The sequence below is a fragment of the Narcine bancroftii genome, chromosome 7 (genome assembly GCF_036971445.1).
Source record: "Narcine bancroftii isolate sNarBan1 chromosome 7, sNarBan1.hap1, whole genome shotgun sequence".
In the NCBI taxonomy this organism is placed as follows: Eukaryota; Metazoa; Chordata; class Chondrichthyes; order Torpediniformes; family Narcinidae; genus Narcine; species Narcine bancroftii.
The window spans coordinates 141742724-141769795 of record NC_091475.1 but is presented as its reverse complement, the minus strand read 5'-3'; the positions used below and the strand labels follow the sequence as shown (position 1 = coordinate 141769795).

The 27072-nt window shown below is 37.7% G+C and overlaps 1 protein-coding gene and 1 long non-coding RNA gene across 4 annotated transcripts in view; both read right to left on the bottom strand.

Moving 5' to 3' along the window:
* LOC138739178 (SLIT and NTRK-like protein 6) overlaps positions 1 to 27072 on the bottom strand; it is a 93478-nt gene that overhangs the window by 28583 nt on the left and 37823 nt on the right. For 2 of the 3 annotated variants that reach the window (XM_069890735.1, XM_069890734.1), the window contains exon 2: positions 9310 to 16634. The exons of the other annotated variant lie outside the window; for it this stretch is intronic. In XM_069890735.1, coding sequence (XP_069746836.1) covers positions 14059 to 16605 — 2547 coding nt within the window. In that variant the 5' untranslated portion in view covers positions 16606 to 16634 and the 3' untranslated portion in view covers positions 9310 to 14058. Of the gene's footprint in view, positions 1 to 9309; positions 16635 to 27072 lie in introns of those variants that run through there. 3 annotated transcript variants of the gene reach the window in all.
* LOC138739936 (uncharacterized) lies at positions 1353 to 4711 on the bottom strand. The gene is made up of 3 exons (XR_011342582.1): positions 4452 to 4711; positions 3891 to 3977; positions 1353 to 2381 (listed from the first exon to the last, which is right to left on the bottom strand). It is a non-coding gene; the product is annotated as an uncharacterized lncRNA (long non-coding RNA).

Below are 27072 nucleotides of genomic sequence, written 5' to 3'. Positions count from 1 at the left end.
TCATTAAATGAATGATTAGTGTACCCATTAGTGCAACACTATTACAGCGCCATCAACCTGGGTTCAAATCCGGCGATGTCTGTATATTCCTCCATTAACTGTGTGGGTTTCCTCTCACCTTCCAAAAACTCTGTGTTTGTAGGTTAATTTGTGTAGTGCGGGCTCATGGCTGGAAAGGCCTGTATGTCTAAATTTAAATAAAAATGTCCTGTCATGAATTGTGTTCAAAATTGCCTGATCTTATTTCCTGATGGGTGTAACTTTGCATATAGCATGACTGGAGCACAATCCACTCCTGGTTAAACCACTTTCATGTGAATCAATAAAAAAAGTGAATGTATCATTTTCTCTGCTCTTCAACCCAAGCAAAAGCTTGATTTTTAAACATTAAATTAAAGAGCAAAAGCTTACCTTACATCATACCTGCTATATGGCTGTAGATGAGTCACCATGAAGCAGGCACATCGTGAGTGAACATAATTATAAGAAGTCCATTCATTTTCCATCTTATTTACATTTTTCACTCAGCAATACAAGCAAACTGTACTGCACAAGAACTTAAATAAATTATTAAACACAAAAGAGATCACAACAATGTTTGGATTCTATGCATAGTTTCATAACTTCATCCATACAACTCATGTACTATTGGGTGTTTACAGAAGAAAATTTAAATACTTCTCTTGAAATTTGCTTGAAATCCTGCCAGAGAAGTACTCATAGGAATGTTCTCAGTTCATCCATTTAAAAAAATATATATATTTTTATTGGGCGTACCCTTGAAATACCTCTTTGAAAGCCAAGAAGGAACACAGAAATGCAAGTCAAGGCTTGACAGGCAGGTCTTATGTCCTACGTGAAATAGGCTTTCCAGCTCCTTCAGTTCTAACATACATTATTTAATGCACGGTTGTATGCAACTGAAAAGCAATGACCATGGAGGATTTAACTCACCAGAATGTTCAGACAGAGCTGAGTTGCAAGGTGCAGTACTGACACAGAGTTAGACCCCAGTGCACACCAAGCCCCCTCATTTCCATTGAATTCGCCTCAAATGTTGCCAAACAAGCAGGCTATTTTTCAGCATTTTAAGGTTTTTTTTAAAATTTGAGATGATCCAGGAATTTCTTTCAGCTGTTTTATTCTTTATGGGAGTTTGCTATTGACACACGGACTGATACATTGTACAGATTTCAACAATGACTAGATATTAAAGTCATTTCACTGTTTGTAAAGTGCTTTGTAATATATGAAAGAAACAATAAAATGCAAGGTTTATTCAAATCCATCACGATAAAATAAGTTATTTCAGATATCAATTTGGTTATAAATGTTACAATAAGGATTCCCCATAAAATGTCAGAAGTTATCTTACTCTATTAAACCATGTAAAAAAATTATATTTTGACTTCTCATTTAGAACCAGATGGTGTTTGTTCTTGTGCCTTATTGTTTACATGTAGCTATACTCACTTAAAAAGGTAAATCATAATTTGCCATGTTATTACTGCTATCATTAATGGATCAGAGGATGTACGGAGACAGAGTGCAATTTTGTTTTCAATGTACCTCCAGCAAGGCACAAAATCACTAGTCTTTCCACCCACTCTATTCCATGAAAGCAGTTTGAAATAAAACTCTGAATTGCATGTCTTTGTTTTCCCTCAGGGGTCGAACTTGTTGTCAGGCTTGTAAAAGTATTCTGACAACTTAGGAATTTACTTTAAGGTCACTCAACATCCTCAAAACTTACAATCTTATAATCTTTTCTTTTTTAACTTCCATTTATTTAGTTATCAAAAAACATTTTGGGCCATTTTCTTCATCCACTTTAACATAACAATGCCATTGGTGTTGCTTGTACACCAGTGAATACTTATCTAGGTATTTTCTATATATTCATTGCAATTCAACTGATGTTTTTAATTGTATACCCATGGAATCAGCAGACAGTTATATTCCTTCAACATTGTGCTGATGTAAGAACTCCATCATATCCTCTAGTTTTGAGCATTACATGACACTAACTTGGCCATCCATGATAATTTTCTCATCTCTTTCATGATCAGAATTCTATCTTCAACTCACTGCACATCAGTCCTTGGATGTAGAATTCCTCATAAACAAGAATATCTGCAGATGCTTTAGCTTGTGCAGTCAACAGAAGTGCTGGTGAAACTCTGCAGGTCATGCAGAATTCATAAAAAAAATAAAAGGCATTTGATGTTACATGCTCCCAGTTCATTTTCATTTGAATGGTACTGTCACTTTAAGAGAACAAATCAAGCTGCAACCCCTGAAAGCTTTGGAGACATCTGTGAGCTGACAGGCTGGGGACAGTGTGTACTCAAATTCTCCACTTCTGAAGAGAGTGGAAGGCCCTGGAATACAAGTTCAGAGATCATGTGACCAACATGTTAAAGAAACAGAACTCAGTTTGATCTGAGAGAGAGAGAGAGAGAGAGAGAGAGAGAGAGAGAAGCGCGACTCAGGTGGGCAAGGGGAGAGAGAGAGACGGCAGCCTGGTTCAGGTGGTAAGGGGGGGAGAGATGGCAGCGCGACTTGGGTGGGCAAGGGGAAGAGAGACGCCAGCGCAACTGGAAGGGGGTGGATACGGCAGCACAATTCAGGAGGGCTTAAATCTGGGGCAGCTGGCTTTTGTTCCAAAATCCAGAAAAATCCGAAATTCAGAACGCATTGTCCCCCAAGCGTTCCAGATAAAGGATTGTGTACCTGTACTGGATTTCTGAGCCTGGACTTTGAATTGATGTTCCAGAATTGAGCCTAAGCCATACTGACTTGGGTATTTCCACTCAGCCACCCACCCACCCACCCACACACACGCACACACACTCGCAAATTTGCGCAGAGATAGGGAATATGTTTTAGATAAGGTGTTATATTATTGGTACTTAATAACAAAAATATAATTTTAAATGTCTTGGCTAATTTCTATTGCTTCTGTCTGAGTATGTAACAATAAAGAATTTCTCCTTTTGTCCCTCAACAGTCCAGATCTACAAACTCCACTGTTCTCGTGTCGTGTACAGGACCCTGAGGATATTGCTGCTGATGTTAACCCACTCAACAGCTCTTCCAACCTTGTCTTTGTGTTCTTTGTTGTGGCCAAAGTCCATTTGTCTCTTGGGTAGTGCACACATCAAAATTTTTATAAAGAGGAGTTTGAACAGAAGATTCAAATTTGGTGCAAGTCAGAATACCTTAATTTCAGCAAAGCTTACATTTTTTTAATATTTAGTAGCAGCTAATGAATTGTGAGGAGGTAAATTTTACTAATGGCAATCATCTCATCGGTCCATTGGTTCAAAGGTAACCAACAAATAGTTTTAAGCGGGATACCCTCACTCAGTGCGATAAAATGTTACCCCAGATTCTCAAATCATCAAATTCAGGAAAGAAAAACTGGCATCAGTACATTCCATCGCTCCACCACAACCATCCCAAAAAATATGAGTAAATGAAGAGAGTTGCTGTACAAGAATTTCTCTAGTCTTTAAGTATGGCCATATGTGGTTGAAAGTGGTCCAGAGGTTATAATTGTAGGTCAATGATCTTTATTAATGAAATTGGGAATAAAGATAGTTGAGGATGTCATCGAAATCACAAACAGGGCTAACCAGAAATCAAGGTACATATGGCAAGGGATCAAGTCAATTAGGGATCACAAGTCAACCTTCAAATTAAGGACAATGAAACCTCCCTCTGGACAGACTGAACACCTTCTATTCACAGTTTGACGAGAAGAACAGGAGGATGCCAAAGAAAGCTCCCTGTCCCCCTGATGAATGGGCCCAACATAATTGTCGCCAAAGTGAGGGGAATCCTATCCCAGATGAACCCTCACAAGGCAGTGGGACCAGACAACATACCTTGTCGGGTACTGAAGGAATGTGCAGACCAATTGGTGGAGATCTTCATGGACATCTTCAACACCTCACTGCAGCACTCCATCATCCCTGTAGGGTTCAAGAGAGCCACCATCATCTCCGTACCCAAGATGGTGACAATAACAAGCCTCAAATGACCTCCACCATTATGAAATGCAATGAGTGTCCGGTGATGGAAAGCATGAAACATGCCTTCCAGGGATGTTGGACCCATTTCAATTCACTGTCGAAGAAACCATTCCACAGATGATGCTATAGCCTTGTCACTTTACTCTGTCCTAGCCCATCTGGAGAATAATGGCCAATAAGCCAGGCTGTTGCTCATTGACTGCAGCTCAGCATATAATACGATCATTCCCCAAAGGATGGTGGAGAAGCTATCCTTGCTGGGACTCAGCACCCCTCTCTATAACTGGATACTGAAATTCCTAATGGAAAGACCACAGTGTGTCCAGGTTGGTAACAGAAGATCGAGCACTGTCATTCTGAGCACTGGCACACCTCAATGCTGTATGCTCAGCCCACTCCTGTTCTTATACTTACCCATGACTGCTTTGCCAGATCCAGCTCCAACTGTGTCATCAGGTTTGCCGATGACACAACAATAGTTGGTCCCATCAGCAACAACGATGTGTTGCCCTACAGAGAAGAGATGGGAAATCTCATGAAATGGTGTGAGAATAACAACCTGATTCTCAATGTGCAAAAGATGAAGGAGATGATCATGGACTTCAGGAATGACTACTTTCCACAACACATAAACAACTCTGCGATAGAGTGAGTGGAAAGCACCAGGTTTCTTGGAGTTCACTTAACTAGTGACCTTTCGTGGATGCTCAACATGTCCTCATTTATCAAGAAGGTGCAACAGTGACTGTATTTCCTGGGAAGAATGAAGTGGCCAAGACTACTGGCTATCATTATGTTAACCTTCTATAGGAGCTCTATCAAAAGCATCCTGGCCAGATGTATCCTCGGGTGGTACGCTTGCAAAAATGGATCAGAGGTCAATCCACAGGACCATAAGAGTAGCAGAGAGAATCATTGGAGTCTTCATCCACCCCATCGATGTGATCTACTGGGATCATTGTCTGAAGAGGGGAAGAGATACAGGAGTATGAGAGCCAGCACCTCTAGAATGACAGCTACTTCCCACGGGCAGTAAGAATGCTGAATGTCCAAAGGAACTGCTCACAATAACCATCCAAGACTCTTATTTGTACAAAACAACAATTATTTATTTATTTTTAATAGATATTATACTTGTCCTGCATATGTGTTATCTGTCTGTATGTGTGTTATGTCTGGTTGTGTGCCTGCATGTTTTTGAACCAAGGACCAGAGAATGCTGTTTTGTTGGGTTGTACTTGTACAATTAGTTGACAATAAACTTGACTTAAAGCCAAAGTAAAAGCAAAAGAGGGGGCATTCAAGGAAGCAACAATTAGTGGAAAGATAAAGGCCGGGAAACTTAAAAAAATCTTAAAGAAGGAAAATAAGAAGGTGATTAGGAAGTAAAGATAAATTATGAAGGAAAGTTAGCAAATAATATCAAAGAAAATTCTAAAAGATTTTTTTTTTAAGAATATAAAGAACAAAAGAGACACAAGTGCAGACATAGGACCATTAGAAAATATTGATGGAGAGATTGCAATGGGAGTCAAGGAGATGGCAGACAAACTGAATAAATGTTTTGGGCCAGTCTTTGCAGTAGAAGACATAAGTAGATTACTGTATTCTCGAGGGTCACTGGAAAGAGAAGTGAGTGCTAATACCTGGTTTAGATCTTCCCAAAACTTTTCCACTTTCTCACATGCCCAAATTGTATGTACTGTTGTTCCCGTTTCCTTCTTACAGTGAAAACATCTGTCTGATACTGTACCAAAAAATCCAGAGATCTTTCTTCTAAGTAATATAAGAAGTAAAGAACTTGGACTCGATTTGGATGGAGCATAAAAAAGATTTATTATGATAGCCTTAGGTGTAGCAAAAAAATGATATATGTCAACCTGGAAATTAGAAGATAGCCTGAGAATACAACAATGGTTCAGAGAAATGAATAAATGTATTCCACTGGAAAAAATAACATATAATTTAAGAAATAACATCACAGTATTCAAACAAATTTGGGAACCGTACATGGAACACAACAGAAAAGTCCTATCGCGGACCTCCATCGCCTAAAATGACAGAAGGAGAAGAAGACAAAATGAACTGACCCAGTATGTAAAAGTAGAAGACACAAATTTCTTGTTTATTTTCATTGTGTGATGACATTGTTTAATGGGTTTAATGTATTGTATAGGTTGAATGTTGAGTGAGTGGGGGGGAGGGGGTGAAGGAGGGAGAGAAGGGAGGGGGGAAAAGGGGAAAAAATGACTGTGTATATTCAAGAGGGAAATGTTTGTGTGTATTTTGGTTGGTATGGTTCATAATGTGAAAAATAAATTAAAAAAAAAGATCATGAGAGAGAAGATAATTGGTCTAAGGGTAGAAAAGACTCCCGGACTGAATGGAATCCATTCTTAACTTCTAAAGGAAGTTGCTACAGAGATTGTGGGATTGTGGAGGCATTGGTAATGATATTCCAAGAATCAACAGATTCTGGAATAATTCCAGAGGATTGGAGAATTGCCAATGTCACTCTGCAGTTTAAGAAGGAAAGGAGGCAGCAGAAAGGAAACAATAGACCTATTAGTTTGTCATCTGTGCTTGTCAAAGGTAAGGTTACAGAGTTCCTAGAAGAGCATCACAAAATAGGTCCAATTCAGCATGGTTTCCTTTAAGGAAAATCATGGCTGACAAACCTACTACATTTTGTTTTGAGGAGATCATAAACAGGATAGACCGAGGAGAAGGTGTGGATGTTGTACTTAGACTTTAAAAAGGCCTTTGACAAGGTGCCATACATGAGGCTGCCTGACAAGATATGAGCATAGGTTAATAGGCAGGAAACAGAGTGTGAGAATACGAGGATCTTATTTGGGTTTGTTGCCTGTTAATAGTGGTGTTTCAAAGGGGTCATTGTTGGGGGCGCTTCTTTTTTACTTTGTATATAAGTGATTTGGAAAATGGAATTGTTAGGTTTATAGTTAAATTTGTAGATAGGTGATAGAGCTGGTGGTGCTGAGGATATGGAAGGCTACAGACTGACTTGGATAGATTAGGAGAATGGGCAAATAGATGGCAGATGAAATAGAATGTTGGGAAGTGTACAGTCATATTTCTTGGTACAAGAAATAGACATGCAGACTATTATTCGGATGGAGACAAAATTCAAATTTCAAAAGTGCAAAGGGATTTGGGAGTCCTTGTACAGGATACCTTAAAATTTACCCTCCAGGTTGAGTCATCAGTGAAAAAAGCAAATGCAATTTTGGCATTCATTTCTAGAAGAAAACCATACAAGAGCAGAGATGTAATGATGAGAATCTATAGGGCGCTGGTGAGATCTCACTTGAAGTGCTGTGTCCAGTTTGAATCCCTTATTTTGGACACATTGGAGATGGCTCAGAGAAGATTTACTAAAATGATAACACAAATGAAAGGTTTAACATATGAGTAAAATTTGTCAGCTCTTGGACTGTACTTGTTGGACCGAGAAGATGTGACAAACTTGTTTCCCATTGTTAGGTAGTCTAGAACTAAAGGGCACAACTTCAGAATAAAAGGGGATCTATTTAAAACAGAAATGCTGAGAAATTTCTTTAGCCAGAACACCATGAGTCTGTGGAACTTGTTGCCAAAGGTGGCAATGGAAGCAAGGTCCTTGTATTTAGGATAGAAATTGACAGGTATTTGATTATTCAGGGCATCAAGGATTATGGAGAAGGGTCAGGATTGGGGCTGAGTGATAAGGATCAGTTCATGATTAAATGGCAGAGTTGACCTGGCCTACTTCTGCTTTTATATCTTGTGATCTTATTCTGTAATGCTGATTTAAATGGTATATTAATCATACACCCATATATTTGCATTGTTAATTCCCAGTCGACAAAATAAAATCTGATTAGCTCTTTAAATTTGAAACAAGGGAGAATAACATTTCCAATTAGATATTTTAGTATTGCCAAGCATATACTGTACATGCTGAGAAATTGATCCTTCTGGCTGTAACTAAATGAGATGAGAGTTAGAAGAGAAGGTCCAATGGTTGACTTGCTGAGTTGATTGTCTGGGAAAGTGACAGAATTATTTGAAATAAGTAAGATTAGTTTATTTTGTGATGCAACTGAAATGATGGCTGTAATAAATAAATGATTGACATGACATCACTACCCTCTCAAATTGTACTTAATGTCCCATCTCATCCAAGATGCTTTTTCTCCCCCATCTATCGGGGAGAACATATACGTGCTTCCAACCATGAACATCCATCTTCAAAGACGACTCTTTCCTGCCTTTACCACACTCTTAAACATCTCTCATCGGCAAAAGCATGATCCCCTTGCACAGTTTCTAACTATGTTTTTATCTACCACCTGACTTATAGTAACTCTACTCATTACTATGTTTATATGTATGTATGTGACATTAAACAATTCATTTCAAAGGTATCCAGTAAAATTTTAGTCCAGTCCATAGGCAGAGCACAACATTTTTGTGGTTGACTGGAAACTATTATGTGCCTATTCACAATCTTCTTGTTTACCAAAGATGGGAAAATATGTCTATGTATCTTTGCAAGCTGACACTATATATTGCTATATGTTGTAGGGCACATCAAAAGTAGGATATTTGGTAGAAAGGATCAGTTGTTGCTTTTGAAGAATGATATTCCCTTCAATCACCTGTGGGTGAAAAGAAACATCAGGTAGGTTCTTTGACAGACATATGATTCTTTATGACTAATTTCTATCTCCCTGGACTACAGAGCATAAACTATTTGGCCATAGTAATTGCAGCCTGTATTAATTTCTTTACAATTAAACAACCGTAAGAAATTTTCCACGTAGACGATCAACATCAAATTGATTGTTTAAGCTTGATTCTAATGAGATACCATTGATGGTTTACTGAACTTTAATAATTTCATAATGAGGTATGTTAACATCAGAAGTGCTTGGTTGCAATACAGCTGTTAGACAGCTTCAAATTTTTCTCAAGATAGTATGAAGCATTTTTTTTCTGTAAAAGGCAGTTAAGCCATTTGGAGCATTCAAAATAGAGATTAACAATACAATATTTGAAGCTGTTGGATTCATAAATGTCAATGAGACTTCAGTGTGAATTCTCTGCCACATGTGGAAAAAAATTGTATTGGCTAATATCAGATTTATAAATCATTTTGACAGCAAGAATGTAGAAATCGTGGTTAAAAATACCTTTCTTTACAACTAGGACTTTTCTCTCATCTAAAACCACATTGGTCACTGGGTTGGATCACAAATGAGCTGACAGCACAGCATTCAAATTTCATTTATTTGAAACAACAAACTTACGTTTTATGATATGCAAAACACTGGAAAATAAAATTGTACAGTGCATGAGCAATTGAACATTTCAATGGAAAAAAATGTACTGAAATTAATTATATTTTATAAAAAAATAACTGAAGTAATTTCATTGAAACACACCTCTTGATTACACAAGCTTCTGCAAAGCATCTCTAAGTCCTGTCACGTCATAAAAACAAGCTCCACAAAATAACAGATCCATTTTATCAGAAGGCTTGGCAAGCGGAAGACACTAAACACTTCTGAAAATAATTTCAATGGAAATGCAAGCTAGAAGTAAATCAGGAGCCAATCAATGCTGTATATACTTGGCAGAGTTAGGGATCAACAAAGAAGAGCTTATTATTTCAAAGATCTTCTCAATGGTATTCACACTAAAGCAAAATGAATGGTCATTTCTATTACAGGAAAGGTTGTGACTATCAATACTTAATTAGAACCGTCTCAGAAAATTAGTAATGTTTTATGCAAACAGCTAAGTGAATATTTATTCTGGTTTAAGTAAACTGTTTTCTGAACTCGAGGGTTGGAAGTGAGCAGGAGGAAATGTTAGGGAAAGGATTGCACGACAAAGCGTGTCGAGGGCGATTCTTATGACTTGACGATGGGAAAAGATTTCCCGGAGGTCACTGTGAATGTTTGCTTTCGTAAATGTGGAAAGTCAATAGTACATAAAGCAGGTAAGAACACATCCAACACTGGTTGCTGTGTAACAGCTTGCTGAAGTTGACAATAATATGCAACCTTCAATGGAATATTGAATATTTCCACCATGAACCCCAGCTACAAATAGTTTTCCAATTCAGTTCATGTGAACAGCATGCTCATCAGATCAACATGAGCCAGGGAAATTGAAATCTACTGGTGCTAAAACTGGAGAATGAGGAACCCAATTGCTTTTTTGTAATTGAATTTACCTAAAGAGGCAATTGTGTGCACACAATAATGATAAAATATAAGACGATCTCCATCTCCATTAAGTGAATTAGTATAGAAGCAGACCTTTTGGTCTACTGTATGTATGCCAACCATTAAGCACTCTTTTACGCTAATCATACACTAATCTCACTTGATTCTCTCCACCTTCTTATTTACCTCACCAACATCCTACCACTCACTTGCACACCAGCAAAAAAATAATATTCCAACCTGCATGTCTTCTGGATTTAAGATGAAACTAGAGCAGCTGGAGGAAACACAAGCAGTCACAGAGAGAACACGTGTAACTCCACATAGGACAGCACCAGAGGTCCACATTAAACCTGAGTCACTGAGGAAGCCAGGCAATATCGTATAATCTGCACCTCTGTGTTGTGAATGGTTACTGTTCTTTACTTCTACTTCAGTATTTTTTTGCCATTAATTTTATCTCCTATTTTTAATGCTGATTTTGTTTAGAAAGAAAAATCAGTGTCTTTAGGAAATGGAAAAGATGCTGGACCAATTTTCACTAACTCTTCCCTTCACCAAGAATGGTAAATCCTTTGCAAATATATACTGATCAGTTGGTTGATTTTAAGCTATCCACATCATCAATTATATATTTTACAATTCCCAAACAATGTGATGTTTTGTCTAAAATTCATCTGATCCCATCTCCCACCTTCACAAATTAAGAAGGAAGAACATAAAGAACAGTTCATGAATTGTGAGAATTTTGGAAGATTAGAATTTGGGCATCTGTAATAAGAACCATTGCAAAAAGAAAGCATAAATACACAAAAGTGCTGCGACACTCAGCAGGTGCTGATGAAGGGCTCAGGCCCCAATCATTGGTTACATATCTTTGCCTCCTATGGGTACTGCATTACTACAATCACAGCATCTGTAGACTTTAGTGTTTGACTTCAAAAATAAATCACAGTGGGTTCTCCATTTGATCAAACTTATTTTAGTGCATCGTTCAACATCCAGGACAGTGCAAAATCCATCATGGTCTCAGTCCCTGGGTTCCGGGTTTCAGACATGGGGCGTGTGATGGCAAACACAGAATTAGAAGGAGGCATTTCACTTCCAAGGAAAAAGACATACGGAAAGTGGTGAATATGGGTGTACAATCTCTCAATGTGAATGCATGATATATTCCGTAAGGATCAAAGTAAATAATCGGCTCATGGCTTAGGATTCAAAAAGTTTTGTCTATAAAAGTATTCAGAAGCTGCAGCCTGGAATTCCCCTTTTTTGATAACATTTGTTGCCAAGTGTTTCCTGTGAGGCTCTTTAACTCCCATCAAGATGCAGTGGTCCAACTGCCTCAGCCCCAAGACAAATTTAAAATTCAGACATCCATTAAGAAGGATGCAAAATGCTCCCACTAGACTAATGTATAATGAAGTTAATATAGCAAAATAAAAATAGGAATGAACATATGGACAGATTGAGATGGAAAGTGAAATACAATGAAGAAACTTATGGAAATCATGGAATTTTTAAATAATTATTCTGAATTGGTGATTAATTTTTCAGAGCCAAAAAAAAAGTGTTCAATAGCTCCTAAGATGAATGCTGATATTTTAAACTGAGCTCTGGGGCATTTCTTGACACCTGCTAATTTCTCGGAGCATGTTCATCAGGTTTGGGCTTCCAGGTAGCTAAGCCTGGTCTGCAGCAAGAATAGGACACAGTGCATGTTCTTGAAATTTTTTTCCTGATATTTAGAATTAACCATAATACTATTCAATGTCTATATATGGCCCATATTGGGTTGGACTTCTATTCTACAAAACATCTCTGCTTTGGCAAAATTGTATGTTGATACATTTATATACTTAGATATAATTTATTAACAAATTGTCACTTTGTGATTTCTTCTAGTCTTTTTGTAGCTCAAAAGACCACAATATATTTCCAGCTGGATAATTTGCCAGTCAAATAGTGAACAGAATCACATTGCAAATATGATAACAAGATTTGTGACACAAATTATAAAGGTAAATAATTTGATCTTTAGATTCTATCCTCTGAATTCTTTGTTTTCTCAAATATATTTGGCTTACAAAATATCTTGAATTCTATGCACAGATCATGTAGCAAGATCACTTCTGCTACATGATTTTTCTGCCAGGTCAAATGTGGAGTAAAATTGATTTTTATTTATCTGATAACTTCAAATGACCATTCATTCTGCTTTGGATATTTGGTCTTAAAAAAATGTTTAATGGTTTCGACATTCCTGTAATTGTCAACAGTGCAAACATCTGATGAAGCTTGTCTGAAATTAAGAGTGGGTTCTGATGAGCACAAAATAAATCATATACAATTGTAATAATTTTATTATTGGCTCATATTAATGATGAAAAATTTATGCCATTTGCCTCATCAGTTCAATATGAATGAGTGGAAGTAGTGGGGAATGTGAAATAATGATGTACCTATCTGTTGATGGGCTGCTCTCTTTAACACACTCACTATTCCTGATATCCCATGAGGATGTTGGAATGAGTATAGGCCTGAGGAAATACCTAGAAAGGAATATTTTCCAAAAGTGAATACCACAAATAGGCCTGGCTCAATCCAACAAAATGGAGCACGACAGAAAGCCACAATGAGAGGAGAGATTCTTGTATCTTGACTTTATTCTAGCTAAAAGTTCAGTGCGCATATTTTTTTTTTACAAGAAAGGCACACCTGCTTTATTTGCAAAACTGTCAAGAATAAATAGTTTACAGGAATATCTTACAATTTTGTAAATGAAAAAAAAATTGTATTGGAGACAATCATATCCTTCAACATTTTGGTGTCTGTGTGCTTTACTTTCCTTTTGTCAGTTTTCTGTGAATGAAAGATACATAAAATAAAAAAGATAACTTTTTTTTCATGCCTCTTCTTTTTTTAAAAAAATAACTGACTGTCTTGATGGTTGTTCCAAGCTTAAAGGAATTAGAAATTCATTATGATAGAAATGATATGAAAGAAATGCCACTAAGAGAATATGATTCAGTCTAAATACAAAGTGCAGATACATTTGGATCTGCTTCTTACAGTAGTTATTTCAAGACTTGCAGATGTGCAAGTTTACATAATTGTATATCATTTAAAATCCCAGCAGCAGCAGGTTGGATTGTCAGAAATTATGTAACTCATTTCCCATATTAGACAATGAAATCATTGCAGAAGATCGTGAGAATGTTATGTTCTCACGAAAGTTTTACAAAATCATGTCATTGATTTACACCAATTGAATGGATCAGATTCTGTTTTGTCACAGGAAATTGTAACCTTTTTAGGTATCAGGTTTGGTGATTGTATCCACCGTTTCATGAAAAATGTGAATCTATGGCCTTGAAAATAAGGCTTCCCAGTAAATGTGCATTCAAGCAACAACTACACTTTCAATCAGGAACACCTGTTTTAATCACCATTGGTTCACTTGACAGCATTGTTAAGTTATTTTAAGAGGATTGTCTCTACAATGATCGTCCTGACGCTTAATAAAGCATTGTGCTTGACAATGCACAGTCTGTACACTGTGAAATAAATCCTGTGGGCTGCTACTGTACCTGTACCTACATTCTCTATTGGCTATTCCCAGTGGCTTATCTAATGATCCCTGAGTTAAATAAGAATTACTGCCGTAATGTTGGCAGAAAATAAAAGAGAATCATCTGTCAAGGCACTAATGTCTTAGTACAGCAAATAGGCTTATTTATCACAATGTGATAGGCAATTTAATAGTACCAATGCCCTTGAAGAACTTAAGGTTGGTTCAATGCTGTCTGCTGTTCCAAAACCTCTAAGTAGTCAGGCTCAGTTTGTAGTTTTGCTTTCAGCTCAAAATATTCATTTTTTGTCTCTTCAACCACAACTTTTTTAGGCCTTGAATATATGATGGCTTCCATAAGTTTCAGCTCTTCGTGTCTGGATGGACAGCGAATATTGAGATCTGAGTGAAATGGTGAAATATTTTTCTTCATGTAATCTGTAATTCCAATTTGCTGAAGTTCCCTTTCCTTCTCAAGAATATTTCTGTACATTGAAGTTGGACCATGGAGGGGCACAAATTCTGAGGCTTGCTCTATTGCACTGAATTTAATGTTGGGATTTGTGAACAGAGGATCATTTTCTCTCATCATGTGACTCCTGTAAATCATTCTTGGTTCAGTCCCATCTTTAACTTCGTTGTCCAGCTCCACATCCCTCATATTATAAGAACGGCTTCTGCACACTGGCCCAATTGCATTAATTGTGTGCTGCTCATAAATATTTCCATCTGGTCTTTCTTCAGTGTGGTGAGTAGTCTTATGTCCATATACACTGTATTGAACCTGCAAAGGACTGCAGTCCTGAGCTGGAGTAGTTTTATGTTTTTTCTTTGACCTTCTCCGACGGTGAAGCACAAGGACCACCAACCCAGCAGCACTGAAAACAATTAATATGAATACCACCAACATGCTAAGGATCAAAACAGAAAGTGGGACCGTGTCCATGATGGAACCCAGGAGGCTGGAGGGAGTACTAGAAACTGCAGTGGTTGAGTCAATATTACCGGCCTCTGTTGGTGGGCCCAGGATACTTATTAATCCAGGACAAATCAATTCATTGTTCAACATTTTCAAATCTTTCTTTGCAAACTTTTCAGGGGACTCACACATAATCTCACTGATCGTTACATTTTTATGGAGTTTTTCTATCCATTGTTTCAAACTTACCAAGTCACAAGTGCAATCCCAAGGATTGTATTCCAAATCAATCTGAACCAAGAATTCCAACTGATCTATTACATTGCTCACTGGAAGATGCATCAGGTGATTACTTTTAAGATTTAACCGTAAGAGTGGAACACCAGCAAATATATGGGGAGGCAAACTATGAAGAAGATTGTTATTCAAATACAAGACCTTGAGCTGCGATAGGGCACTGAATGTCCCTGGTAATATTTCTTTGATTATATTGTGCTCCAGATACAAGTATTGAAGGCATCTGAGACCAATGAACATTTCCTTTCGTAATCTTACAATGCTGTTACCATTCAAGTACATCTTGTGAAGATTGGTGAGGTTTGCAAAAGCACCATCCTCAATCTCTGTTATTCGATTATTCCCTAAGTGAAGCAAATCTAGACTGCCATAACCCAGTAGATCAGATTTTCTCAAAGACTGGATCATATTATCTGTCAAATAAAGCTTTACTGGCTTTGATGGACTGGGTACAAGATCTGTCAAACTTTTAATGTTTCTTTCTTGACATTTCATTATCTGCCCTTCATCTTGTTGAGCGCTACAATGACACAAGGTCGTGCAAGGTGATTTGAGATAGATCGCAGGTCTTGTTGTAGTAATTTTGTCATCATCAGGTTTTGGAATATACAGATTCTTTTCAGGTTCCTTAACACCAGACGTATTAGCATCCCGGATGTTGATATGAGTGTCTTCACCAGCTGGAGTTACTACCAAATGAATTGAATTTATGGGTTCTTCAAAGTCAGGTGCAGAACCTGCAGGGCAAATCTCCAAAACCGGGATCCTCGTTAAAATTCTACCCTTCAGTTTAAATGGGTGCACGCAGACAACATCGCCAATATTAGACTGGGGTGGCATGTTTTCCAGCCAGGATCTGAGTGGCAATAAATCACAATCGCATTTCCACAGGTTATCCTCCAACTGTAGCTCCATTATTCTGCCAAAATGCTCCAAAAGACCGACATACGGGAGTGAATTCAAGTGATTTCCTCGAAGGTCGAGGTGTGTCAAGGGGACAAAACGAAAGATGTTGGTGGGGAGAAGGGGAATGGCATTGTCATTCAGGATCAGCACCTTCAGCCGATGAAGCCGACTGAATGCACCGGGCTCAATAATTTGGATGAAATTGTTATCCGCCTGAAGGAATTCCAAATTGTCCAACCCTCTGAATGCGCCCTCACGCAGAACTTCCAAAAAGTTGCCGTTTATATGCAAGCGTTTCAAAGAGCTAAGGCCAGTGAAAGTCCCAGTTTCAAGGCTTTGTAGGTGATTCTTGCCAAGATGTAGCGATAAAGCATTCTTGAAGCTGATGAAGTCATTGCGGTATATAACACTCACATAGTTATTCTGTAGGTTAAGGTTGTAGTTATAGGTCTGTGGTGGTTTTATCTGAGATATTTCAGTGATGCCCTTGTTTTGACAATTTATGTGCAGCAAACCATCTCTTTCTTCACAGGAGCACAAGCGCTCACACACTTCAATATCTGAATCGTCTGAAGAATCTGCCTTGTGTGAACTCATCACAACTAAAATTGTACTTAATAGTAGATGCCAGATCATCATTTTGTCAGATCTTCACAATGGTTAAATACCTGTTGAAACAAAATGAAGCATAATTTATATTATTTTATGAGCACTGCACTCAGAAGGGAATGCAAACAAACCTCTAATTCAAATCCAAAAGCAAACTGAAACATGAAGGAAGAGTTCATTCTCAAATGGATAAACTACCTGTGCAATCAGCTACATGTTGTTCTTCTCAAAAATGAACCAATGTAAGTAAAGTGCTCCTTGCAGAAAAAAGGAACAGTTTGCTGGAAGAAAGAAAATGGATGACCATTGGGAAGTCCCTGTAATTGCATACCTAATATCTTTGCCCACTGCAATAACAGAGAACTTTTTTTTTTAATATCATACCTCATTCCCACATTGAAATGTCTGTCCATGGCCTCATCCACTACCAAACCAAGGCTACCCACAAAATGGAGGAATTAAACCTCATATTCCTTCAGCACACATTCCAATCAACAGTATTAAAATCGACTTTGCCAATTTCCATTAAACTGCTCCCTGCATCTCTCTTTTCCTATCCCTCCATCTCCCTTCCTTCAGCTCGCCAATCCCTTCCCTTCACTCTCCAGTCTAAGCTAACCCTCCCCTATCACCTCAACTGTTTTATCTTCTATTGTCCTACCTATATCCACCTATGTATGACCTCTTGCCTGTTAGTCAGTAATTCTTCCCCTGCTCCTTTCTCCCTCCTGTTCCTCTCTTCCCCGACCCCTCACCATTTTATTAAGACACCTTTAAGATATTGTTCATATCTTAATGAAGGGCTCAGGTCTGAAACATTGGTTGCCATTTACTTCCAACTGATGCAGTGTGATCTACTGAGTTTCTCCAGCATTTTATGTACTGCAGAACAGGTCAGGCAGTATCTGTGAAAGGAAATGGAGAGTCAACATTTTTGGATCAAGACTATTCAGCCAAATGGGCTCTCTGTTTCCTTCAACAGATGGTGCCAGAATCCTAAATTCTATCTGCAACTCGTTTTCTGCTCCAGATTCCAGCAATTAGAGTCTCTTGTTTTGCTAGAATTTGGGCAGAGTTGCTGGCAATGCAGAAAGAAAAAAAAAGGATTAGATTAATGTTGGTAAATTGGCTTATTGATGGTCAGTGCAGACTTGTTTGGCCAAAGGGCTTTTTTCTGTGCTGTGTGATTCCCATTCTCCCAGTAAATTTATTTCTAACCTATTTTTCCCAAGCCCCAATTAACTCGATGTAGATTCAACCACTCACTGACATACAATGGGCAACTTATAATGGCCAATGAATCCAATTACTGATATGTTTTCGGCATATCAGAGGAAACCAATGCACCAAGGAGACCTGCAAACGCCACACAGCAACATAGGGGACCAAGAGAGAACTTAGATCACTGGCAACAATGGAACTGTGAAGCAGTGGTTTTCTGCAAAATGCAACCATGCCACCAATAAATTTGACATGATTTATGCATTCGATTGAAGATTAAGTAGTAATGTTAGTATTTTTTTAATTGGCACTGATGCTCACAGACAGTGCAGATCTAGACTGTGTGCACATACCAATAAAAAAAAAACATTATAAGGTTCTGGACTTACATAACTAATGTGCTTCACCATTTAGAGCACTCACTCTCAACATTTTTTGGGGTTGGCCCCTTTAGGACTCTGGTCAAAGTTTATGGGTCCCTCTTCCCTGTGAAAAAGTCAAGTCAAGTTTAGTTGGTTTCTTCTGTAGTTCTCTCCTACTGACTACATAAAAATGTACTTTATATCACTTCATGCTACCCCCCCCCAAATGAATTGTGGCCCCCAGAGGAGCCTAATGGCCCCCAATGAAAATGGCTGATCTCGAGTTCAACTTAAATGGTATGTTTTAATCAGGATTTACAAGCAGCTGCTCTATAGCCAAATGGAAGGCATAAACAGTCTTCCTGAAGGGCACATTCAGCTCCTTTGCTTTGACCTCATTGAGACTCAGGTTGTTTTCTCTCACTAATTGACAATCCTTCCAATCTTCTCTTTGTAAAATGACTCATCATTGTTGCCAATGAAGCCAACTACTGTGATATCATCTGCAAACACTTGATCATTCAGTTTGAACTGAATCTGTCAGTGCAATCATGAATTGGCAGAGTTAACAGTAGCAGGCTGAGTACATAGCCCGAAAGTGCTCCATTACACAGCATGATGGGACATGAGGTTTCACTGTCAACCTGGACTGAATGGTCTTTTAGTTAAGAAGTCCACAATAGGGTTGCAGTTAGGGGTGCTTAGACCTACGAGGACAGTTTATTCACCAGCCTCTACAGTATGATAATGATGAATGCTGAGAAGAGGTCAATGATCAATAGCCTGGCATATGAGACATTATTCTCCATATGGGTCAGAATAGCACACCATTAATAGCTTTGAGCTCGTTCTCAGCAATAATGATGAGTCGCTTTGCAGAGAGGAGGTTGAAAGGCTCATAAACAACTACCCAAATTTTAACTTGAACAAGACAAAGAAGATGATTTTGGATGTCAGAACAGCAAAGTTTGACCATTCTCAACTGCTCATCATTGATTCAGTTGTGGAGAGAGTGGAGAGCATAAAGTTCCTTGGTATGAATATAAGGAATGACCTATCCTGGACTCACAACACTCCCTCATTAGTCAGGAAGGTATAGCAATGCCAACACTTCCTAAGGAGGCTGAGGATTGCTGGGTCATCTTGACAGCCTTTTGCAGAAACATAATGATAGTCTGGCTCCATCATTGTGTTGCATGGTAGCTCCAAAGAATCAGACCGACTGTTGATACAGGGTATCACTAAAATAGCTGAGAAGATCACTGAGGTCTCCCTTTCCTGTTAACACAGCATTTACTGGGAGCCCTGTCTAAATAGGGTTCAAAAAAATCATAGAAGACTCTTTCATTCCAACACACAGTATCTTCAACCCACAAGAAGAAGGTACAGGAACCGGGCTATGGAACAGCTTCTTCCACAGACTGTGAGACTGATGATCAGTATCCTGTAACCAAGGAAATCATCCCAAATATTTATATATAATTACTTTTCATTATTTGTGTATTGTCTGTTTATGTGCATGCACTGAGATCAGGAGAGACACTGTTTTGTTGGGTTGTATATCAGATAATGAACTTGCAAATTGTTATTTAAATGCTTGAAACTTATTATCGTTGACAGTATAATTTTGTTAAACTTTATTCAGTTTTGTTTCTAGAACCAACTTGTGTAATATTAGTACAGCATATTTTACTTTCTATATCATAGCTTGTGATCAGGAATTTGATATATTATTTTCTTAATTCTGATCATAAACTATAAATGAAAAGTATTTCTACCATTTTGTTTTTAAGAGTAACTTGCCCTTTATGCCACGGGTCCTTTGCTACCAAAATATACCAATTGACCTACAAATCCCATACATTATTGGAGGGTGGGAGGAAAGCAGAGCACTTGGTTTTGGAGAGAACGTACAGACAGACTCCTTATAAACAGTACCAGATTCAAAACCAGATTGTCACTGCTGTGATAGTGTTGCACTAACTGCTATGATAAAAGATAGATCTGTAATGCCTGGATGTTGCCTGCATTTCAAACTTTATACTAGTGATTATAAATAGCCAGTGTTTAGAAAATAGAGTAGTCTTCAGAATATTCAAATACTGTACCAAGCTTTGTAACAGAAGCTCCCTGACAAAATTCTGGAAAACATAGTCAACTGAGAAACAATTCAAAGCTTTCAAACTGATTAGAAAATAATAAATTCAAATTACTGGCTTATTTTTTCATTTGGAATGTTTCACTCTAGTCAAAAACACTGATGGAAATGTATGCAACTGGAAATTAGCAATGAATATACATGGGGTTTGATTTTAACTCTATTGGCTGTTGAACAGGGGTTAAAATGTCAGGACTTGGCATCATGACCAAACTGTTCCCTTTGCCTGCCTCTTTAAATTTTAATAATATCAACTCTTGGTTAAAGCTCCAGCAAATGACAAATGAAGAAATATTCGACATTTCTGTCGAAGACACCACATGGGAGCTGCAAACTAAATACTGTGTGAAAGATCAGTGAGGCCTTTACTGTAAAATCTAAGACAAGAAATGCTAGCTCCTCAAGTATTATAGAAGGAATAGGAGACTATCTTTAAGGTTCTTCAAGTAATCCATTAGTCTTCCCCCCACCACCACCACCACCGACTTCTAATCTCAAACCTTTTCTTTTCCCATTCATGGCCCAGAGATGACATGCTCAGCAACACTGGATTGTGCTTCAGGAGCATGTTCTGGGAGGTTTTCCATTGGAGTCATCCCATCAAATATCCAGGAGGGCAGTGCTTCTAGCTGCTACCAGGAGGTAGGCTTCCAATATGGTAATTATGCACTGGAATTAGAACACCTGCTTCCATATCAATTGTTTTGTCTTTGGTCTCAGTCTTTGGATGATTCCCAATCTCTAATTCTCCATAACTCCTTGATAACAATGAGCCATGGTACCTGAAGGATATCATATCTAAATATGTCTTGTCTTCAACATTTCTGGCTAAGTTCAACAGAAGAAAGTCTTCTGACCTTCCCCCATCTATTCTACAGACCTATAATATATAATGACATCAAGATTTCACACATTAAAATGTGAAGATATCATTGGATAGATTTTTCTTCAATAAGATAGCTTGTGTTATTTGCTTGAACAGCAGGATTTTTAAATCTTCTTTCAAGAGTGATTCATGTTCATTGTCAGGTTTTGCATTCTTAATAGAAGTGCAAGAGTAGTTAAGGAATATTTTAATTGGATACAAGAAAACTGAACAAACTATACTCCATGTGCAATTTACATTTCACATGTTTAACACTCATCACTAAAAATGATATTCCAATGCTTTACAATTTGATTCAGATGACAGTTACAATGAGACCATGATGTATCCAAGATGGAAAAATTGTTGTAGAATGTATGAAGGAAGAAAGTATGAAAAATACAACTATGATTTTAGACCAGCATAATTAAGAGTGGTTCTTTTTTTTTTGAATGGATTCTTACAAAAGTACAATTGATAGTCAAAACATGTCTGGTTGAATTAAGACCATTTTTACTGCAAAGTTTAAAGATAATGAAAATGTGACACCAATATTTCCACTTGGTTCCATATAAGAATTTGTGTACATAATCAGAAGATATCGGAGCAGAAGTACATTCTATCATGAGCTGATCCATCTTCCCACTCAGCCCCACTCCCCAGCCTCCTCACCATAACCCTTGATGCCCGGTCCAATCAAATACCTCTTAATATTTGCCTTAAATGCACCCAACAACCTCGCTTCCACAGCTGCCTGTGGCAACAAATTCCATAGGTTTGTGAGCCTTTGGCTAAAGGCATTCCTCTGCATCTCTGTTTTGAATTTGTGCCCTAACGATGTGGATACTCAAATGTGAGCAGCAATGTGTGCTTCAGTACAAATGTAAGTTTTTTTTTGAGAGGGAGGTGAAATTATTTTTTATTAAAAAAGTGTATTTTCTTGAAAGCACGTAGCACATGTTGTTTTGTCTGCACCTACATATCTATTTTCTGCATATGTGCCTCTTTTTAAATCCACCCTGCCATCCTCAAGAGAGCAAACATCATTGAGAAATCGTCAATATTTTTTTCCACTGTCTTATTGAAATATCTTATCAATGGACCTTTCTCTTCATTACAATTCACAAAATCTACATCTGAGCAGCAATACAAAAATGTTCATTTATTATGGAATTTTTCCAGTGTTTTGCCAAACCAGCAGATGCCACCTCAGACCAAGTTCAGTAATAAATGTTACTCATGTTATTGTCAGACATTTATCAGCTTTAACAAGATAAAATTGAACTCCTGTAAAAGATGCATTTGGGTATTCATGGTTCTAAATCATTATGAGGAAATGCAGTTGATCATAGGTGATCAGTTTTCAATTTTATCATTATGAAATAAAGCCCCATTAACACAGTTGTACCAAATGAAAGTTCCAGATCCTTTAGCCAGAAACCATTTTACTTGCTGCAAAATGACTACTTTCTGACAATATTATACAAACGTGATCTTTGTGTTAAGTAAAATGGGAATATATCTTCCAATGTCAATCACTAAAAGGGGCAGGATAGTACGTGACAGAAAGGGGACAAAACAGACTGGAAACACTCCATCGAATTGTCACTGCAAAGTTTACTCTCACTGCTTGATCATTGCTTACAAAGAGAAAAATCACAGAAAATGTTGTAAACCAATGATATTTCTTTTCTTTTGTTTTGCAAATGATCATAAAATTCAACAATCATATAAAAAAAAATCATTTTCACGTTTATACTTTCAACGAGACCAAACAAGGTCTTAGAGAAGTGCACTGTTACGCAGAATATTTGGGAGGACAAGGAAATTATTAATTGAAATGAATCGATAAGTCTGATTTCTGCTGAGTAAGTGGGGGCTGCAGGATATTATTATCTCCTATTCCTGCTCAAACAACTCAATGTTCCAATTTCTTACATCTGACATAATGAGTTTATTGTCATATACATTGTCCAATATACATGTGCACCAAAATTCTTACTTGCTGCTGCTGAACAGTTACTTGGTAAAAATAAAACTACAAAAGCCACATTAAAAAATAAACTACTACAACAAAAGTACATATGTATATTGCTATTTAGGATAACAAAATGAAACACATGGTCCTTGCATCGTATTTACATAAGTACTTTGGAAATTCATATGGATGCAGTACTTCACTTGAATAAAGTTAAATCCTCTTATGCAAGTTGCAGCAAGTCAAGTTTCAGTATTTTAAGATGAGGTGAAAGCACATGAGAAAATTAGACGTGGACAATTTAAATTCAGTAAAAGTAATATTGACGAAGCTCAGGATGAAAAAGGAATGCTTCATAGGCAACAGTGCTACATGTACTCAATGGAATGAACTTGAGGCAGAATACAATGTGCTGATACAACTATAAAGCATGTTAAATATTATGAGCCCAATTATGAATTTCAAGGAACCAGAGTTTATCTTACAGCTTTCTCAAACTCAAGATATTGCAAAGCAGCTTCCAAAATATAATGTACTTATAAAATGATGTCACTGTTGACAAGGAGAGATTTGTAGTAAGTAGTCCACATACAGCAATGACCCACATGCAATATCTATCAGGTTGTTGACATTTTTGTTGTCAGTTGAAATATGCTTCGACGATGGGAGCATCTTTTCTACAAACTGTACCTTAATATCTGCAGGGGAAAGACATTTGTTGGAATCAATTATTTGGGAAGAGATAACAGGGCATCTTAAAATGTGGTTAAACAGGTTCAATGTCATCTAATGACAAGGAAATCACGCTGAACTGTTTTTTTTTCATTCATTGATGTTGCAACATTTGGGGCAGATAAAAATAGTGTGAATGGGTGCAGTGAATTTGGATTTTTGAAAAGCATTCACCAAGACACAAATAAATGATGGACACTGATTAACTGTGGTTTGTCTTCTGCTTTCATTGATAAAGCTCCTAACTGCATCTCACCCATTTCCCAGACCCCTGCTCCATATCATTTCTTCCTGGACAGAGACTGTAGAGTTCCCAAGTTCTCACTGTTCATTCCATCATTGTCTATGATCAATTGGCCATCATAATCAATTCCACCATCACGAGATTCCCTCAACAAGTATATCTGTCTCAGCAGCAGGAAAAAAGGAATGCCAATGCTGTATGTGATGTAATTTATGCGCTCTGATAATAAATCTGAAATCTGAATTTGAAATCTTCCACTCCTCTCCCCATTTCAGGATTTAGAAGAGACTGTCTCATTCATGACTCCTTTGTTTATTCTTCCAAATATTGCATTTCTTAAATCAACCACAGGAGATACAATATTTTCTCTGTTATCTCATTACTCTCCATAATCTAGGGAACCAAGTAAAACTTTTAGATAATCCAGCAACTCCCTTGCACTTCTTCCAATCTTGTGCATTGCATTCACAGATCATGTTGTGATCCCCTCCACATTGAAGAAGCTATATGCAGATCTGGTGACCACTTTTTGGAATTCCTCAGTTCAATTCACAGAGGTGACTTTATTTCTCCATCCCTCTCCTATTTGCAGATTAAAGTGAATTTTTATTTTTAATTTGAGCATGCTGCAATCATGGGATTCAATATTAAATTCACCAGTTTTAGGAGTGATTTTCTTTGTCTGTATCAGAACTGACCAGTTTCCTGGTGTGACATCCCTCTATTGGTCACATGCGGAATGAAGATGGGCATTTTTGACTGTTTGCAAATGTACCTCGCATTATTAATGCCTTTAATTTCTAACAGCTTGCCTTAATTCATCAACAAAATGTTTTCATATCATGGTAATGCATCCCCCCCCCCATAGCTTCTTTCTCCCATCCATCCCTCACCTATCACCTATGCCACTTAAAACTAACTTTTATTCTTTCTTTCCCAGTACAAAGGATGTTTGACTTCAAGTATTATTTTTGTTTCACTTCGATGTGATCATTGTCAGTATTTTCTATTGTTTTTATTGCGCAAGAGTTTTCCAAAGAAGAATTCACGGATTTGCAGCATACACTGCCACACAGGGTTGTCGATCATATGCAAACAGACAGTGAGGGCAAATAGATTATTTTCCTGCTGTCTGCCCATGTCCTCATGCACTGCCAAACTGAGTCAACCCACAAATTGGAGGAAAAACACCTAATATTCCGTCTGGGTACCTTCTAACCAGAAGGCATTAATGTTGACTCTTCCACTTTCCTTTTGCCTCACCCCTATCTCTCTTTCTTTCTCTATTCCTCTGTCAATCCCCTCTCATAACACTTCCTAACTACTCTTTTTCTCTGCTGCCCTCCCACATATCCAATTATGTCCACAGGGCTGTGGCCATGTGCTCCTCCTCGCACCATTAGATTCAGGTGCCTGTCTACTTTTCATTCATACATTGAAGAAAAGTTTATGCCCGAAATGTTGGTTATGTATCTTGGCAAAATAAAGAATGCTGTGTCACCTGTTAGGTTGCTCCAGCATGTTTATGAATTAAATTACATTTACAATGAGAGTCTGCGGACTTCCTTGTTTAACTCATTTTTCCAGCTGCCAGTCTTTAATTCAAGTTGCCTTGGTGAATGATGCTCTGCCCTTAACTATTATTTAGTTTAATTTAGACATACAGCATGGTAACAGGCCATTTTGGCCCACTACCCCATGCCACCCAATTACACCCAGTTGACATACAACACCTGGTACATTTTGAATGGTGGGAGCAAACTGGAGCTCCCGGAGAAAACCCACGCAGACACAAGGGTACAAACTCCTTACAGACAACATTGAATTTGAACCTTGGTCGTGATCACTGGTGCTGTAACAGTGCTGCGCTAACTGCTATACTAACTGTGCTGCCTGTTTAGATCCAACAAAGAGGTATTACATTTGAGAAGAAAAGTAAACAAGTTAAATACTTGGAATAATTTGGACTAAGTAAGTGTGATGCTATCAAAGTATAAATGCACAAATCTCTTAAATTAGCAACATATATCACCAAGACCAAAGTAAAGCACAGTTTTTGGATTTATTTTGAGAGTTCAATTTGAAAAACAGGAGTTTATGCTACCCTTGCAATGAAATGTGGGAAGACTATAATTGAAGTAACTTGTGCCGTGCTTGTTCTCCCAGAATCAAGGAACTGGACAGACTTTAAAAAAAGACTTGCAAAGCTGATATCAGAGCTGTAGATTGTGATGTGTTCAAGTTATGTCAGCGGATGTGTCTCCACTTGTGGGTAAGAGCGAAATTAGATCCAATAAAACAACAGCCAACAACAAATACCAATGGAAAATTCAAATTTTAATGCTGCTGATATATATTTAGCTGACTGAACAGTTTTAACATAAGCACTTTCTCATTCATATCTGGACTAAATTTATCTCAAAATCCTTTAAAGCCAATGATATTTAAAGTAGATTTGCTGTTGTAATTTTAACACTATGATAAAATTTAGGAGAATGTTCCCAGGGCAAAAAGTGGACATGAGATGGATTTGGCAGGCAGGAAATCCCAAGAGATTAATTAGTAACAGGGTGGTTAGAGAGAGAAATGGTCCCATTAATAGTCTTTTTTGTGGAGCCACAAGAGATGAATGAGATTTTAGATGAACATTTCTCATTAGTCTTTACTCTGGAGAAAATCATGGAAGCTAAGGAACTGACGCATTACAATATCCTCGACCATGCATGGACTATGGGGAAAAAAGCATTAGTAGCCTTGCAGCAAGTTGAACAAATTACCATGGCCTGAACAAGTGCATTATCAGACATTGTTGGAAGTTAGGGAAGAAAATGCAGAGATATTTCCATTATCTTTGGTCTCAGGTGAGTATCAGAAGACTGAAGGTTGGCTAAAGTGCTATTATTTTTTAAAGGGCTGCAAAGGCAATAAATCAGATAT